Source organism: Gossypium hirsutum, chromosome A05 (genome assembly GCF_007990345.1).
Source record: "Gossypium hirsutum isolate 1008001.06 chromosome A05, Gossypium_hirsutum_v2.1, whole genome shotgun sequence".
Lineage (NCBI taxonomy): Eukaryota > Viridiplantae > Streptophyta > Magnoliopsida > Malvales > Malvaceae > Gossypium > Gossypium hirsutum.
Window position 1 is genome coordinate 36,310,860 of NC_053428.1, and position 19,893 is coordinate 36,330,752.

At 30.7% G+C, this 19,893-nt stretch overlaps 1 protein-coding gene across 2 annotated transcripts; it reads right to left on the reverse strand.

Annotated features, from left to right (window-relative positions):
* Positions 1–13,432: 13,432 nt before the first annotated feature.
* LOC107904183 (protein PIN-LIKES 3) lies at positions 13,433–17,297 on the reverse strand. 2 transcript variants are annotated; one of them, XM_016830466.2, is made up of 12 exons: positions 16,808–17,297; positions 16,532–16,572; positions 16,221–16,387; positions 15,652–15,731; positions 15,434–15,558; positions 15,148–15,269; positions 14,846–15,052; positions 14,553–14,645; positions 14,368–14,468; positions 14,222–14,274; positions 13,911–14,096; positions 13,433–13,691 (listed from the first exon to the last, which is right to left on the reverse strand). In XM_016830466.2, exons 3-12 carry the CDS (start codon positions 16,353–16,355, stop codon positions 13,552–13,554), a joined length of 1,242 nt encoding a protein of 413 aa, XP_016685955.1. In that variant the 5' UTR covers positions 16,356–16,387; positions 16,532–16,572; positions 16,808–17,297; the 3' UTR covers positions 13,433–13,551. The 2 variants fall into 2 exon arrangements, with proteins under 2 accessions (XP_016685955.1, XP_016685956.1); XM_016830467.2 differs by lacking the exon at positions 16,808–17,297 and adding an exon at positions 16,663–16,687.
* Positions 17,298–19,893: the final 2,596 nt, after the last annotated feature.

The following is a 19,893-nucleotide window of genomic DNA, read 5'->3' on the forward strand; positions in this document are numbered from 1 at the left end:
TCAACAAAAGTTAAGACGGATGAGACTCGAAATGTTGTTGAAGATAAAAGAGGAAGTCAAGAAGCAATTTGATACTGGCTTCCTACAAGCCTCCAAATATCCAGAATGGGTGGCTAATATAGTCCTGGTGCCAAAGAAAGACGGCAAAGTACGAATCTGAGTGGATTATCGTGACCTGAATCGAGCAAGTCCTAAAGATAATTTTCCCTTACCACACATTGATACATTGGTGGATAACACAGCAAAACATTCATTATTTTCTTTCATGGACAGATTCTCAGGGTATAATCAGATCAAGATGGCCCCTAAGGATATGGAGAAAACTACCTTCGTAACAATGTGGGGAACATTCTGCTACAAGGTGATGCCATTTGGGTTAAAGAATGCTGGGGCAACATATCAAAGGGCTATGGTGACGTTATTTCATGACATGATGCATAAAGAAATAGAGGTCTACGTTGACGATATGATTGCTAAATCCCGAAGGGAAGAAGAGCATGTAGTGAACCTGAAGAAATTGTTCGACAGACTGAGAAAGTTCCAGCTAAAGCTCAATCCGGCCAAATGTACGTTTGGGGTTACCTCGGGAAAATTGCTGGGCTTCATTGTCAGTGAAAGAGGTATCGAGGTTGATCCGGATAAAATAAAAGCTATTCAAGAGTTACCACCTCCGCGCACGCCAAAGGAAGTCAGAGGATTTTTAGAGAGGTTAAACTACATCGCCCGATTTATCGCTCAACTTACCAACCAATGCGACCCAATCTTTCGACTCCTTCGAAAACATAATCCCGGAGAATGGAACGAGGAGTGCCAAGTGGCTTTTGACAAGATAAAACAGTATTTGTCTAATCCTCCAGTGCTAGTACCACCAATGCCGAGAAGACCATTGATATTGTATTTGACTGTGTTCGAGAATTCAATGGGTTACGTACTGGGGCAACACGACGAGTCAGGAAAGAAAGAAAAGGCGATCTACTACCTCAGTAAAAAGTTTACTGAATATGAGGTAAAGTATTCGTCCATAGAAAAATACTGCTGCGTTCTGGTTTGGGTAGCTCGGAGACTCAGGCAATATATGCTGTATCATACGACATGGCTAATTTCAAAGTTGGACCCAATAAGGTACATGATGGAATCACCCGCACTCTCAGGAAGAATGGCACGATGGCAGATGTTACTATTAGAATATGACATCGTCTATGTGAGCCAAAAGTCGATAAAAGAGAGTGCAATAGCTGACTTCTTAGCAACTCGAACAACGAAGGAATATGAGCCATTGAAATTTGATTTCCCAGATGAAGACTTAATGTGAATTACAGAAAAAGAATGTAAGTCATCAAAAGAAAAGTCATGGAGGATGAGCTTTGATGGTGCATCGAATGCATTGGGGAATGGGATTGGAGCAGTCTTAGTATCACCAGAAGGGAACCATTATCCGTTCACTGCCAGGCTGAATTTCTTCTGTACCAATAACATAGCGGAATATGAAGCTTGTATCATGGGACTTCGTGCAGGAATTGAACGAAACATCCAAACTTTAAAGGTATACAGAGACTCAGCATTAGTGATCTATCAGATCTGTGGAGATTGGGAAGTGAGGGGTTCAAAATTAGTCAAATACAGTGATTTCGTGGTAGGGTTGATTAAAGAATTAAAAAAATAGCTTTTAATTACTTTCCACGAGAAGAAAACCAGTTAGCTGATGCCCTGGCCACTTTGGCTTCAATGTTTAAAGCAAACAGAGAAACAAAAATAATGCCTTTTCAAATGAGCATATATGAAGTCCTTGCACATTGTTTCAGCATTGAGAAAGAGCCAGATGGGTAGCCATGGTTCCATGATATCTTAGAATACATCAAGAATCAAAGGTATCCCGAGCAAGCAAATGTGAACGACAGAAGAACAATCAGAAGAATGGCAGCGGAATTTATTCTTGATGGGGACATCCTATACAAAAGAGGAAAAGATCAGGTGCTCTTGAGATGCGTGGATACAGTTGAAGCCAGAAAAATACTTGAAGATGTCCATGAAGGAATTTGTGGAACACATGCTAATGGTTTCACTATGGCCAGGAAGATTATGAGACTCGATTATTACTGGCTGACGATGGAAAGTGACTACATTAGTTTCGCACGGAAATGTCACAAATGTCAAATTTATGGTGATAAAATTCATGTAGCTCCTTCGCCCCTTCATGTCATGACTTCTCCGTGGCCGTTTTCTATGTGGGGCATGGACGTTATAGGGTCTATCTATCCAAAAGCTTCTAACGGACACCGGTTCATTTTTGTGGTTATTGATTACTTCACAAAATGGATAGAAGCCGCTTCGTTTGCCAACGTGACAAAGATCACAGTTTGTAGGTTTTTGAAAAGGGAAATCATTTGTCGATATGGTTTTCCTGAAAGAATCATTTCAAATAACGCCTTAAATTTGAACAACAAGATGATGAAAGAAGTGTGTGAGCAATTCCAAATAAAGCATCATAACTCCTCGCCCTATCGCCCAAAGATGAATGGAGCGGTTGAAGCGGCCAACAAGAATATTAAGAAGATTATTAGGAAAATGACTGAGACATATAAAGACTGACACGAGAAGCTACCATTTGCTTTGTATGCATATCGCACATCTGTACGAACATCTACGGGGGCAACTCCTTTCTCTCTGGTCTATGGAATGGAAGCTGTGCTACCTATCGAAGTTGAGATCCCCTCTCTACGAGTCTTAATGGAGTCGAAATTAGAGGAAACAGAATGGGTTCGAGCTCGATATGACCAGTTAAACCTAATTGAAGAAAAACGTCTAAAGGCAATTTGTCATGGACAAATGTACCAGAAGAGAATAATCGCGGCTCATGACAAGAAAATACGGCCAAGAGAATTCCACGAAGGAGAACTCGTGCTGAGAAAGATTCTCCCAATACAAAGAGACCTGCGAGAAAAATGGGCACCGAATTGGGAAGGACCATACGTCGTAAAGAAGGCATTATCGGGTGGAGCTTTGATTCTCGCCGAGATGGATGGGAAGGAGTTACCGAGTCTAGTGAACTCAGATGCTGTAAAGTAATATTATGCTTGAAAAAGGAAACCAAGATGAAAACCCAAAAAGGGCATCTTAAAAAAAAAGAAAAAAGGGATCAAGGTGAAAAACCGAAAAGGGCGTCTTGATTAAACACAAAAGATTAGGATGAAAACTCGAAAGGGCATTCTAATGAAGCAAACCCGGGCTTAAAGAACAAGGTATTTTGAACGGTGGGTCAAATAGTGAGACTACAGTATTTGAAGCATTTCTGAAAGCTCAAAATCTTCTACGCAAGAAGCCATGCTCTAAAAGATTCTTGATTGAGAAACGTGGAAAATTTCATGCATTGAATATCTAGAGCATTCGTAATTGTTGAATGCAATCCCTTTTCTCTTTATGACACTTTTTACTATTATTGGTTAACTTTCTTTGTTTACTACATTTGAAATGAATAAATGCGAGGTATCCTTTTGTTCCTACCTGACCATTTTTTTCATGAATCTCATTATGTGGTCCGTTTACATGATAAATAGTGAAATGACATACTCTAACCAAAAGAAATGTTAAGCATTACCCGGGTAAGAATTTGATAAGTACAAGAGCCTCAACGCAAGGACAAAACTCAACCAGGGGCAAAAGAGTGATATCTGGGAAATACAGATTATTCGTGAAGCTTGAGGTCGGGTACAGAGCCTGAAGAGAAAGTCAAGAGTTGAAACAATGAACACAGATCATCAAAAATCGTGACGAAAAAGGGATATATGACAAACATGCCTAAAGCTCATATCATAATCATGTAGGCATAAATACATTTAAGACAAACATGTGCATATCATGATGACATCATGCATGACATATACAGGTACTCCAGTAGAGCAAGAGGATGTGATGATAGCTGAAAAGACACATGAATTCCACCAGATGACATGTTTTGGTATTCTGATGTTTTATTTCTGTTTTTCAAAAATCAACTCATATTGCGAGAGGTGAGTTGAGCCTCAGGACATGCTGAGGTAATTTCAATTTCTGTTTTCTTCAATTTATGTTTTTCAAAAATCAGCTCATATTGCGAGAGGTGAGTTGAGCCTCAGGGCACGCTGAGGTATTTTCAATTTCTGCTTCTGCTTTTCAAAAAAATCAACTCATATTGCGAGAGGTGAGTTGAGCCTCAGGACACGCTGAGGTAATTTCAATTTATGTTTGTCAAAAAAATCAACTCATATTGCGAGAGGTGAGGTGAGTTGAGCCTCAGGGCACACTAAGGTATTTTCGATTTCTGCTCTTAAAAAAAATCAACTCATATTGCGAGAGGTGAGTTGAGCCTCAGGATACGCTGAGGTAATTTCAATTTCTGTTTGTCAAAAATCAACTCATATCGCGAGAGGTGAGTTGAGCCTCGGCTCACATGCTGAGGTCTTTTCAATTTCTGTTCGTCAAATCAACTCATATTGCAAGAGGTGAGTTGAGCCTTGAGGCACGCTGAGGTATTCTCAATTAATGTTTTTTCAATTTATACTTTTCAAGAATCAACTCATATTACGAGAGGTGAGTTGAACCTCAGGTCACATGCCGAGGTATTTTCAAATTTGTTTAGCAAATTTTGTTTTCAAAAATCAACTCATATTGCGAGAAGTGAGTTGAGCCTTTGCTCACATGCTGAGCTATTTTTCAATTTCTGCTTTTAATGTCTAATTTTAAAGAGTCAATTCATATTACGAGAAATGAGTTGAGCTCAGGATCACACACCGAGTAAAGAATAAAGACTGGAGCTGGTTGAAGACGCCAGATTTTGTCTCTCCGAAGTTGCAGTGGAGCTGATCGAAGATATAAGATCTTGCCTTTCTGAAGTTGCAGAAGAAAAGACCACAAACCTCACTTCCCTGAAGTTGTAGCGGAACATATTGAAGATATCAGATCTCATCTCTCTGAAGTTGCAGAAGAGCAGATCACGACGGATCTTACATCCCTGAAGATGCGAGTAGATTGAAAATACAAGTTTCTATCTCTTTGAAGTCATAGTGGAATGAACTAAAGCTACAAGATGCGAGGGACTGGAAAGAGACTACCTGAAGAAGAGAAGCGCTAAAGAGGTCAAAGCTCGACGAGGCTGGGCAAAATTGGTCTTTCCTAAAAGTTTTTACTCTATTCTCGTTACACGACAACAACTCTGTTCCCGTTAAACAATGAGTAAAGAGGGGCAGTTGTTATAGCCCAAATTTTTCCCCATTTACAATTTTGACCCACCTACCCAATACACAAGACCCATTAAACCCAAACCAACAAACCAAATCCCCTAGCCCAAATACCACCAGCCCAATACTCAACTAGCCCAACATAAAAAAAAGAGAAGAGAAACAGACAACAAGAAACCCTAGCCACCACCCACTTTCCTCTGGCACTAGCACCATCTCTGGTCACCACCATGTAGGCTACCATGCCCCATGCTTCTGCCAACACCATCCCCGCATGCCTGGCACCTCCATACCTTGCAAGACCAGAAAAGAGACAAGACAACAAATATTAAACAAAATATTGTAAAGGCTATAAAAGCCGATTTGGATTTCTGTAAAGAGGGTTGGCTTTTTTTTTCGTTTTTTGATATTCATTCAAATATGTTCAAGAGGAGTCAATAACCAAGTTAGAGTAAAATACATATACAAGCAGTGACTCTGATACTGAAATCAGAGGATCAAGTTGTCAAAAAATCAAAAAACAATTAAACATAAGGTAATCTTTTTAATTTTTTTAGTTTCGTTCTCTAAGCTTATTTTCCACACATAAATACTAAAATATATAAAAAATATAAAACAAGTTTTTTAAAAAAAAAGAAAAAAAGAATTTTTACCTTCTCTCTTCCCCCCTCCCTTCTCTCTTCCCTCTCTCTTCTTTTTTTTCTTTCCCTCTCTCCAAATGATTTTTTTTGGTTATTTTAGGCCTTATATAGCCCTCCAAAACGACGTCGTTTTGGGGCTGCCATTTAACCCCAAAACGACATCGTTTTGAGCCTACCCGACCCGACCCGATCCAAACCTGCCAAGGATCCGCGTGTTTTTTATTAATGGTTTATTTATGCGCGCGGTCCTTCCGCTTTTTCACCCTTTTACAATTAAGTCATTTTTTTATTTATAAATTGGCCCTGAATTTTGTCGCGATTTTCAATTTAGTCCCTGGCCAAGTGCAGCGTTTTAAAGGCTTGGGAAAATTGCTTTTTTGGCCCCCCACTATTTTACACGTGTTCAAATTAGCCTTTTTTTTCTTTTTTTTTTTATTTTAAAATCGCCCCAAAACTTCGTTTTTGTTTCAATTTTAGCCCCTTTTTTTATTTAAGTTTATTTTCATATTATCCTTGATATTTTATTTATTTTTAATAGTATTTATATTATTCTCATGATTATCATTTTTATTGTTGTTATTTTTATTCCTTTTATTATTTATTATTATTATATTATTACTATAGTTACCATTACTATTTCTAATATATATATTAAGTACATAGTTTCCTATATTATAATATATTTATATAATATTATTAATAAGTTGTTTTTTAACATTATTAGTTTTTATGTTATGTATATATTACGTAAATATCCTAACACCATATTATATATATATGTATGTATTTTTCATACTCTTATATGAATGCTTTTAATACCATACTTTTATATATGTACATGTATTAGTATTATTAGTTGTGTATCTTTATACTATTATAGAATATTCCTAAACATCATCATTACTATATATATATGTACATATTTGTGTAGTGTACAAAATAGTTTTTTTATTATTATCATTTCTAATGTATGTATATATTGTATATGTTTTATATATGTTATATATATATTTTTAATATTACTAGTTATATATATTTCTTATACATTTTCATGTACATATTTTTATACCATCTTATGTATATATTTTTAAATACTATATTGTATATGTATATATATATATTCTTAGTACTATATTACGTATATATTGTGTATATATTTATTTTTACCCCTATTATATTTATTATTAATATTAATACATTTATTTTATCATACGTATATATATACCTTTTTTAATATTGTATTATATATATATGTATATATTATGTAAATATTTTGTCGTTACTAGTTATATTTTTACTATCTTAAGTATATACTTCAAACATTATATATAAGTTTACATACATACTCTTAATATCATGTGTATACATTCATTATTTCTATTTCATGTTTTATTCTAATATTACATGTATCTTTATTGTTTGTAATATTATTGTCACACTTATATTTGCTTCAATATGCTTCTAGATCTGTCATTTTGCTTATTTTTATTTATTAATTTGCTTTACATTGTTTCAAACATCTTATTCTTGTTCTCTAATTAATTTCAATAAGCAAGGCAACATACCGATTTAATATTAAGTCGTCGATTTCATCGCTATGTTGGGTGAACATCAATCGACTCGTGTTAAAACGGTATGTCCTTCTCAAAAACCAAAAAAATTAAAATTTCTCGTGTTTTGATCGGGTCGCAATTCAATGTTATTTTGAACTTGCATTTTTGAAAATTAAGACAACACGTGTTTAAAAGATACCAATTTTGGGTGTCGCGAGGGTGCTAATACCTTCCTCGCGCGTAACCGACTCCCGAACCCCAATTTGTCTCTAGAATTTGACGTGGACCTAAACTTAGCCTTCATTTTGTTTTAAATAAAGGAATCTAATGGGTGTCCGATCACACCCTAAAAAAGATCGGTGGTGACTCCTGGTTTATTTTAAAATCAAATTTCAATTTCCAAGTTTCTTAATAAATCGCCACAATTAGCGACTGAGCTAAGATAAAATTTTTTACGTCGCTACAATGTGAATGATGAAATTTTATTAAATCAATCTATTCGAAAAATTACAAGTGTATATATCAAAAAGCTACACCAAAAGCACTAAATCCCAACAAATTTTGGTTTTGGTTGAGTATTACCCTTATACCTATAGTTATTTTTGTTTATCTTATTGGTTTGTTAGTTTCTTATGGTAGATAACTGAAAATCTCCATGCACAGGTAGGTATTACCTTCCTAAGGGGACGAGTGGTATCTCTTTTTTTAAGTATTTGGGTAGATTTAGGGTTTCTTTTAAATCAAGCCTTTGCGTTCTCTAATGTGTCTAACAAATATCAACATGGCACAAAAATATGATGCATTAGGAAAAGTTACTCCAACATAATATAAATATATAAATATAGTTTTTTAAATAAAGAATCTATAAATATATTAAAACACACTACACATATTCATGACCTCTAGCTAAACTCTTTATTTTTTGTTGTTGATTATCTGGATAGCAAATTGCATAACGTGATTCATTTTATATCTTTAGGAATACACAAGTCCAGTTTTAGTGGTTTGGTGGAGTATCTAAAATGCTTCACTATCTAAATTCCAAAAATTTCCAGCCATTATTTCAGGTATGTTATGAGTGCATTTAAAAGTAAAAAAGAAAAGAAAAAAAAGAAAGAAGAAAATACCAAATTTGCCGGCCACTATTTCATACACTTTGATAATGAAAAATGATGCTTCAACAATTCTGGTTCGTACATTCATCGAGTGGGATTCGATTAATAAAATAATCTCTCGTCCAAATATTATTTAAAAATAATTTGTTTATTAAAACTTATATGTTTTTAGAATTAAATTTAAATATAATATTTTATTATTTCAATAAAAATTCAAACCTTAACGATGGACCGAATTATAAATAATTTATTCCAAATCGCGCTGCTCTTGATGACCATTACTCGTGAATAAGTTCAATTTTTTGTATGATAATTGTTTTTTTTTTCTCAATCATTAATTATTATAGAAAAAAGGTGATAGAGAATTCAAGTAATTCCAGTCTCAAAAACTTGCAGCATGCAATAAACTCTAGCAAAGCCAATAAAATTAACCCTCCAAAATCCTCTTAACTGAATACATAGCAGCAGAAATAAAACAACTAATTAAAGAAAGACCAATACTCCCATTCTCGCCATCATGCTTTAAAGGCATATTAATGCTTGTATGATAATTGTATCCAACGTAACTTGTAATATTAGACTATTAGTTAGGGAAGTTTTATTGTAAAATGTATTTAAGAATGTTGAAATATAAAATAATAAAATTTATATATACATCCATGAGAAGCAAACTATTTGCAACATTTGTTTTAATCAATTCATATAGGTTTGGGATTTTGTTCAATAGTTATTGGCTGAATAAGAAAAAATTAGTAGTCAGCATGATAAAAGTAGGAACTCACAAAGTGGGTGTTTGTGAAAAGGTGATGTAAGAATGTTGAAGTTCTTTATTTGGTAAATTTTCTTTGGTTTTGAAACAACACAATTCCCCTGCACAATCTTTATTTTAATGAGAGGTTTGCCGCGTAACTTCCTTTTATTATTCATTTCCTAAAATAGAAAATAATGTGCTTTAAAAAAAAAAAAAACTCGTACTTATATTATAGAGTAAGGGTTAAGTGCATCGGACTCCAATTAAATATTTCGATTGCTCATTCCATTACTCATTATCATGTTTTGGATAGTTAAAATTAGTGAAATATTTAGTAAAAGTAATTTTAATAATATTTATTTGTATAAACACAAGAAAGGAAAGAAAACAAATAATTATAATAAATTTTTACTCTTTTATAAAACTACTTATATATTACATCTTAAATTTTGTATTGCCTTTTCTTTCCTATAATTTTTTAAAGGAAAGTAGGATCCACCTCCAATCCAAACATATAGGCTTAACTTTTCTATTATATGTCTGTTGTGCTATACATCTCCCCTTTTCAAACTCCTCTTTTTCTAATTTATTCATTTCTTTTTTTCATAATCAATACAAAATTTATGTTATAATTCAAATCATTTTATTACTTTTATAATAATATTTTTAATTCTTATATAAATAAATATAAAAAAGTAATCCATATTTTATATTTTAAAAATATTATATTACAAATAATTTATAAAATACTAAACTAATTTGTACTTAATATAATAGTTTGTCTTTTCTTTTCTTATTTACTTTTTTGGTAAATTTATTTCTTTTAACTACAAACAAATACGTTAAATTTTAATGGCTCATAAAAGTACTTAAAATCTATTTTTCTTCTTCTTCTTCTTCTTCTTATTATTATTATGGTGTTACCTATTTATACATAAATATAAAAAATGATAACATTTTACATTAATTAGTATAACATTTATTTGCAATAATTTCCTTATTAAAAATAAGATTATATATTTGCTTAATTAAGTAAGGTAAACAAGCTTTTATATTCCATAAATAATTTATGCTTTATAGAATTATTTTATTCGTACATTATTAAAAAATAAAAAAGAAATTTAATAAAATGAATATACTGTAATAAATTATTTACTAAAAAAATTTAAATTAGTATAAAATAATTATTTATGTATTTATTTATATCAAGTAAAAATGAAATAATTTTTTTATAAAATTAATACAAATAAATAAATTTTAAAATTAGTTTAGTTATAATATAAATTATTACTTCTACTCGTATTTATTTATCCATCACCCAAATGTGTTAATTGAAATAAATTCACTCAAGCAACATAGCTCATCCAATTTTGGTTAGGATACTCAACGCAAAATTTGCTACGCGTTTCCAGTAATCTACTTCTAACTTGCGACATTGGAAACAATTCCCAATCTCTAGTGTCAAAAACATGGCAACTCCTCTTCTTTAGTTGATTTAAGAAGGTCGAATATGATTCCCAATTATATACTATCTTTGGAAAATCTTTTCTCAACTCTCATATCTTTGGACATACCTGCATGATTGTATAACTTGTAGGCTCCATCTCGTCTAAGTTTTGATCCAATCTATGTGTTAAATAAAAAAATATTTTTATTTTGAATAATTTTTATCTATATTAGTCAAGTCGTGATATATATAATTCAGACCAAATCTGAACTTGTACAATTAAACATTTCAATTACAACTTTAAATTAAAAATTTTATCAATTAAGTCAAACTTATTATAATCTCAAGTTTAACTCACATTCTTCAATCACTAGGCATAAAATTACTCAATTAAGAGTAATTCACATCTAGTGTTCAAGAGTAGGATTTAACAATCCATTATGACAACTTAAGTTATTGTGAAGTCAAGGTGACATCAATTAAACATTTCAAGGCAATATGATTTTTGTTCCAAAATATCCCAAATTGTTGCATAAGGTTTAGTGTAGTGACAATTATGCGATAACTCATATTGGACCTTGCAACTCATGGTAACTCTTGGACTTGGAGAAATAATCTCTCTCAATTCACAATGCTTTTGGCTAAAGTCTTGAACAATCAACTTTAGTAAACATAAATTAAGAATATCTTTAATCACTTAGGGCTAGCTAGCATTACTTTTGAGAATTGTTTTTTAAAAAATACTTTAGAAAAGTGATTTTCAAAAATATTTTTGAAAAGTTTGGTTTAAGATTTAATGTTTAGTATTATTGTCAAAAAATACTTTTGAGAAATAAAATATCAATTTTAGACATGGTGTTATAAAGTAACAAATAAGCATTTAAATAATGTTTAAATTAGTTAATATTATGATCTCAATAAGAATATAGAAAATAATTTATTATAATTTGTTAATATTTTAATATATGAAAAATAAATTTAAAATATTTTTTAAGCAATTAACCAAAGAAGGAAATATCATTTGTTGGAGGGGTGAAAACATTATTAAGCTATCTAAAGTGCTTTTGGGAGAGAAAAGCTAAAAAATTTTAACTTCTCCATTCGGGGAAAAGTTCTTTTGAAAAATAAAAAATCTCATTCAAAAGTTGCTTGTTGAGCATTCCTTTTGTTAAAAAGTACTGTTAAAAAGTACTGCTAAACACAATCTTAGAGTGATAGATTCTCTTTGGATTGCTCATCCTCCATATGATATGTGTTATGCTTAAAACATCATACCTTAAGCATTTATCTAACAGTGACTCATTTTATGATGAATCAAAGCATAATATTTTTAATAGAAGATAATATGGCATCACAAGTTATAGGAATAATTTACACGACAATCACAAAAAAACATGTTCTAAGACACTTAAAATAGTATCAAGTAAAATTCTCACTAAATTTTATAGACTTATTTTCAAAACAAAAACTCATTGTTATCCTCATAATTCAGCCTATGAAATTCCTTTGCAAACTCTTATTTATTCCATGAGTTCTGTCCTATTAGTAAACAACTTGGTAGTTATTCATAGTAACATCAAAGAAAACCTTTACAATTTGCGGTTTTTTTGCTTTATTATCTGATAAGTCACATGTGCTATCCCTTCATCTTTGGGGCATATATTCTTTGATGGCAGGCAGGGTTAAGGGTTGCTATAAGGTTGAAAAAAAAATCGACCAAAATGAAAATTGACCCGAATTAAGGTAATTGGACGATTTATAGAATGTAAGTTTAAAAATTATGGTTACTCAAAATTAAATTAATTTTATTTTGTATTTAATATATAATTAATTTTAATTATTTTATAATATAAAAATAAATATTTGTATTTAAAATGATTTAAAATTTCTTGAAAAATTATTACTTTTTAGAAATATTTGATGAAAAAAACTTTGAAGTTTTGCCAAATATTACTCAAAAATTATAAAATAAAATTTATTTTATCAATATGAAAAAAATAAAAATTGAATCAAATCGAACCGAATTATGATGTACATTTAAAAAATCTGAAAAAGCCTATTAAACCGAACCAATATAACCTTAGGCTGCTAACATTAGCAGTGCATGGGTGGTTAAGTGGGGAAGGGGTCGCCTGCTAGGGCCGGTAAATGTCGAAGGGGGCTTAGGGCGATGCAAGTGGGCTGGGCTTGGTGGCCTAGGCTAGTGTTAGGCTGAGGAGGTTGCTAATGTGCTAGGCTAGGGCCTGGATAAGTTGCTGTAGGTGGTGGCCATGGTGCACTGCAGTGGCAGTGATTACAGGAGTTGTGGGCAAGTGGGCTCAATCTGCTGATATTGGTGGCCTGTTAGGCAGATATTCGTGTTTAAACTCGTGTTTAAACTTTTAGGCCCAACAATACAAAAAAAAAGTAAAATAAATTGAAAATAAAATTAAAGCTAAGATCGAAAGTAGAAGACAAAGCCACCAAATAGACTTTAAATTTTAAAATTAAAAATAAAATAAGTCAAATATGGGAATCAATTCAAATCCAAATTCAATATAAAATCTAAAATTGAGTTTATCTGGAAAAAAATTTGGTTATTATACATTTTTTAGGTAAAGAAAATTATTTTTTGAAAGGTAATTTGGAAAATGAAAATCCATTAAAAAAAATAAGTTAGAATAGTAAGAATGCAATGGTAATTCTTTTAGGAATTTGGTAAAAAGATAAAAATAACTTTCAAATCATCATGCTATTATTTAAGTTAATTTTGATTTTGATATAAGCTTAGATAACAATGTCGATAATTAAAAATTGGAATGCAAGCAACAGTTAACTTGCATTATATAGTCTTATTTGGTAGAGGAATTAGAGACAAGAGACATGTACAGTGTTGACCAAAGCGTTAGAGAGATGGAAGCTACAGAATATGACCATAACAAAATCACAGATGTTTCACCTTGTCCACTTTTAAATAGTTGTGTCATTGTACCTGCATATTTACTTCATTACATTAGACCATCAACCATATTAACTATCATAATTCTCAAACCGTATATGTAGCACTTGCTTTCAAATGAATTCAATATTGGATCAAAACATGTTGGGTATGGGTTCAGATCGACAGATTTAGATATGAATATGGAGATATGTTTGGGTAAAATAGAAAATATATATATATTATGAAGATTGTATTAGGTGGTAATCTTACCGACATTGATTGCAGGGGGAACAGCATATTGAAACATTAGAACAAATCGATATAAAGCATCTGATCCAACCACCCCCAAATGGTGTGCAGCTTGAACAACACCGATCCCCAACAATGGCAAGCAAATGTTCCGAACTGCAACTACCCCTAAAATCACCACCAAACTCATTTCTGATCTTTTTAGACCTGCCAAAAACCAATACCATCTCTTCATTAAGATTTTAATTCAAGCAAGGTAAGACAGATCTACTCTTTGTCATGAAATCCAACATTATTAAACTTTTCAAAACAAGTTAAAACATTGAAACAACCTTTTAAAAGGTTTGCCCCCATTATCAAGGTCATTGATGGAATGGCTGCCTGCCTGTAAATCAAATGGAATTGCAAATCCTTTTTAGTTTAAGACATCTCAAGTTCCCTGCATTAGAATCCGGAAGAGTTATGGACTAGAACATGCCCTATCAAAGCTGCTGAACTATTGATTACTCGAAGAGGTGCATTGTCTGCTATTAGTACTTTCCGGAACGGAGAGACTATCCCGATGATTAACCCGGCTATCTGAAGAGAGAATATGATAATGATTGGTAAGAAAGATATGCAAAGAGCCTGGTGCAGATGTTGTTAACCGATGTAACTACATACCGATGCAATAGTCGATGGTACGAACACCTTCTCTAAGTCGATCTTACTCGTAATGCACTTTATACACCGAACAATCTTCTCTTTGAATGACATCTACTCGAAAAGTATACCATTTTCATGATTTGAGGGATAAATGCATCAGCTATCAGTATGATATGGTAAGAAAATAAATAAATTGAATACACTTCTTAAGGCTCAATGGCTTTACAGAAACCTATTTCGCAACCGCTAGCTGAGCCTCATGACAAATTGAGCTGGATATTAGTTAATTTCAAAATAGAAATAGAGTAAACCTTTTTTCCGTCCTGCATATTAGTTAGAGGCAGTTCGAGTACCACCGAGTTGTCTTCAGAAATTTGGCTATAACTAGGTGATAGTAGCGGTTCCGTGCAACTGTCGGGAGATGGTTCGGAGGACTGGATAGAGCTGTGCTCCGTATTCTTAATAACATAAGAGCTCACCAAAGGATACGCATATGCCCAAGTAAAAATGGCTCCTACCTACAAATGGAAAGGTTTCATAACAGAAAAAGAAGATTCGAGATCGCTAGAATGCACGACTCAAAAATGGAAAAGATTCGAATCCGAGATCATACTGCCATGGATAGTGAAGCATATGCCTCGGCATCGGTAGAGCAAGTAGATAACTTTGAAAATGGACTATTTGACTCATCGCATATGTCTGGAAAAACAATGAGAAGCAAGTTTCCCAAGTTTCCTGCACATACAACATACATGACTGTGCCCCATTACAAATTATTGTCCACTTCGGAGGGTGAATATCGTCTTCACTGTTTTTCTGTCGAGAAAACTGTGTCTTACGAAGTGACCCTTGTTTTTTGTAGCCACAGTCTAATCATTGGTTTCGAAAGAAAAACGAACCTGTGGAACAACAACCGATGACGATTCCTTGAAGGTGTCTAGGAGTTTTAGTTAGTTTTGCAAGAATCCAACCAAGAGCTGAGCCAACGAGAAATGTTAGAAGAACATTGACTGGCATGAACCATCTTGAAAGAAACAAGAAACAGATTGAGAAAATTAGCTTCAAGTAGAGAAAAAAAAAACCCAACAAATCATCTGAATGGAATTGGATTTATTACAAGGTAACCAAACTTTTGTAAGTGATCGTCTCGGCCAAGTTGCTGAGTAAGAGGCAAGGACTTAATACATAGAATACAATCTGTACATCAGCAAAGAAAAAATGTAGTTGTAAAACATTATTTTAACTCTTAATATAATACATTAATTTTAATTTGGTATAATTATACATAAAAAAATTAATTTTAATTTGATTTGATACATGAAATTTTAATTTTGATCCAATTACATATCTTTAGAAAAACAAATAAATTCAATTACTTCATATTTGATAAATATAATTTTTATGTATACATCAAGTAAATGTAAAATTATTGATAATAATATCAGTAATTTATGAAAAATGAATCAAAATTAAAATTTTACATATACAATTATATCTAATAAGAGTTAATCCAATAAAAAAAACCATTGAAATACAAGAATTTAAGACTTATAGTGAAGGTAAATTTGGACATGAGTATAGAGGGAAAAGACCCATAATCAACACTCAGCCCGGAATTCGGGTAATATAGGTTTTAACGTAAATGTTTTTCCAAGTTTATGGGAGTAATAAAATGGATTTACTTACTTTATTCAAGTAGTCTCTTGCCTCCGGCCCCAACAGGTTGATCTTTTCTATGCCAAGAAACAAACCAACACCAGTTACCAGTAACACTTTTAGAATTGGCACCAATGCCACAACTAACAGATCCAAGAATCCCATTGCGAACTCAAAACTTGTTATAATAAGATTGCCTGAGCCAAAAATAAATAAGATAAAATGAAGCAATCTATTAAGATGGAACAAGCACTTGATTTTTCCCAGAAATAGTATAAGAGTATATGTTCAATTATGACTAATAAAAATAGTCAAAAGAGCAAGTTGACATTAAGACAAACCTTTTAAAAGTCTAGAACTTGCTTCTTTCAAACTATCCCACCTACAAAATGATCAAATGGGATGATGCATACGGAGAAAAATTAACCAAAACAATTTCACAATTCCTATATGTGTATGTATGGAAACTCACTTGAAAAACAGGAAAGGGTAAGCAAATTAAAAAAAATGTATTTTCTTACGTAAATATTATAAACTTTAACTTAAAGAAAGAAAACACTATTATAAGCAATGGAAATTTCATTAAAGAAATGGCAGGGAAGATGAGTATAGAATACCTGTTGGCAACTTTCTAGAAAAATCTGAAGATGAATTTTCTAGGATCTGGGTTTTGCTGTATTAGTTGATTGAAGAAATACCAATAAATGGAAAAAAAAAAAGTATCACAGTCGAGGACGCAATCGAGGATGTAAATTTGATTATTGACTAATGGTTCAATTCTAGCTTCAAGTGAGAAGAACAAATGAAAAACGCAAGTCTACATTTATTTTGTATAAGTCATTTTCTCTTGCATCTTTATGATTCTGATGCAGTAGGTTCATGAAAAATACGTCAAAAATACAAAAAAAAAGTAGAAAGGATTGAAACACCATTAAAATACGGATGAACATGCCCAACACAAGATGTTGTTTTTCATTTTCCCTCCGATATGAAATCCAATAACAGGTTTTTTCAACATTCAAGTCATTTTAGAAAATCATAAAGCTATTTGCGTCTCAATATTGAATAGGAACATGTACGGGTTTATAATTCTATCGAATAATATTATAAAAAAATAAAAAAAATTGTTTTGCTGTATTTTATGATACCCATGTCCCAAGATTTTGAAGAAAATTGTCTTAATCGTGTCGGTATATTTGTAAGAGGGACCACGTAGTGGAGATTTGGTGTATCTACTGTATTTAGGCGCGATTGATGTGGCCGCATTTATTTGAGGTTTTACATCTACCGCTTGAGTGAAAAGAAGAAAACTTATGACATTTGTTACTTTATTAAAAATAAATTCATATACTATTATTATATTAAATATCACCTTAATTTTTAATTTACAAATTTGAGTTGAGGGAGAGATGGAATTATAAACTCATAATATTAATATTAATATTTTATTCAAATTTTAGAATTAATATTGTGCTCAAACCATATCTTCCTATAAGACTAATGAAATGGACTAGTTGTTGTAGACAAGGTGGTAGGTGGAGAATAGTTGGTTAACTCCAACCTTGTGTTCCTAGTTGTTGGCATATGTGTTTTAAATGGTTTGAGCTTCAGAAAACTTGTCTACGTAGATATATATATATATTATATAGTGTATTTTCAAAGAAATAGATGTTTTCTTATTTATCTTATACCTTAATATATATTGACAAAGAAGAGCAAAAATAAGTAAAAGTATTGCGAATATCCTTTTATTAAGAGTTAGATTGCATTTTACTTCCTTAATAAAAAATAGACAAATTAATTCCAGTATAGTCATTTTTGTTAAAATTTTCATCTATTTCTACTATTACAAACTAGTGTAATAGACAAAATAGCCAAACAATTGTACGTGGTGAGCTTAGTGTGCCTCATGTTGGTATACGTGAACAAATTTTTAACAGTTAAAATATATGCAATTTTAAAAAAAATTAATTTATACTTTGATTTAACGTATATAATTTTTGTTATTTTTTGAATAAAAACGACCAAATAAAATCTAATTTTTAATACAAAGATCATTATGATTTTTTATAGGAAAATATATATAATATATAAGAAAGGATAGTATAAAAGTGTGATTCCACGTCATCCTTATTCCTTTCTAATATAAGAATGAAAAATCATATTTTTACTCTTGATTTTTAGTATTTTTAGTTAAATTTAAAATTTTTAAGAAGAAAAAAATTTAAAATTAAGAAGAAAAATCTGATTTATTATTCTGTTATTGAAAAGAAATAATAATAATGATAAATCTATAATTTAAATTGAAAGAGGTTAGAGACAACAAAATTAAGGAGGTGAGCAATGGAGTAGGACAATTACTTTATTGGACAATAAAGAGCAGGACAAGTTTAATAAATGCTCTTTTTTCGTGTCTTACAATTTACTGTTTTAACGTTTAAAATAATTTTTTTATATTTTCCCCCTCTCTCTATATATATATGCTAGATGTGCTAAAGTCATATTTGCCCACTAGAATAATGATAATAATAAAAAAATAACTTATATTAAAACTATAGTATTAATAAAATAATGTTATGTTATTAAATTTTAAAGATAATAAAATATTATTATAGATTCATTTATATCTACTATTTTCTTTAACTTAATTTAATTTAAATTAAATTAATAAAAAAAATAATTTTTTTAAATTATAAACATTTTTTTCCTTTTATAATTTTTAATCATTTTGTTTTTTTTAAATTAATATTTTTTATTTTTGTGCAATTAATTCTAAACAGTAGATTTTTTCTTTTTTTCATTTAAAATTATTTTTATTTCATATTATATATTTTTTAAAAGTAAAAATTATATTACATTAAATCTTTAATAATAAGAATTGTGTCAATTTTAAAATTTTTATATTATTTAATTTTAAAAAAGAAAACATTAAAATTAGAGAGTAAATTAAATATGAATTTATGTATAATAATAATTTTATACCTTTGAAATATATTGATGCGACGTAATTTTATTAATACCTAAAAATATTAATTTTTAGAATATCTTAATATAAATTATTCTTAAGAAAAAAGTAAATATGAGTAAAATAAAATAAAAACCAATGCAAGTGTGAAGTAAACTAGTGTTATAAATTACTTGATGTAACAGCAACTGAAATAATATTCCATCGATAAGTAATTCAAAATTATTTGCAAAGCAAAACACATTTTATTGATGAAATTAGAACAGTGGAGTAGTTGTAGATATGTGGTAGGTGGAGAATAGTTGGTTAACTCTTACGTCCTGACAACTATTTTAAAATGAAATATTTTCATTAAGTAATTTAAAATTTAAAATTACTAAAAATAAAATTACATTTTAATCTATATTAAAAATTACAAAAAAATAATTTAATTCTTTAAAAATTATAAAAATATAGACTAATAAAATGATAAAATTATATTTTTATTATCGTAAAAATTACAATTTAATTTTAACCCTATAAAAAATTTTTTAACTCCGCCCCTACTCCTAATTTAAAAAAAAATTATAAAGATGTTTGTTTATAATTTAAAAAATTAATTATTTTAAGTAATTTAATTAAAGTTAAATTAAGTTAGATAAGATATTATATATAAATGAATGTATAACAATATTTTGTTATCTTTAAATTTGAATGACGTGTCACTATTTTATTGGTGCTTAAAAACTATACTTTTTA

Excerpts from the sequence above, each read along its gene's own strand:
- LOC107904183 (XM_016830466.2), bottom strand. The coding sequence starts at position 16,355 with ATGGGATTCTTGGATCTGTTAGTTGTGGCATTGGTGCCAATTCTAAAA. Across the intron at positions 15,732-16,220 it reads CAAGAGACTACTTGAATAAA|ATTGTATTCTATGTATTAAG; the intron begins GTAAGTAAATCC and ends GCTGATGTACAG. Across the intron at positions 14,275-14,367 it reads AGTTCAGCAGCTTTGATAGG|GCAGGCAGCCATTCCATCAA; the intron begins GCATGTTCTAGT and ends TTTGATTTACAG.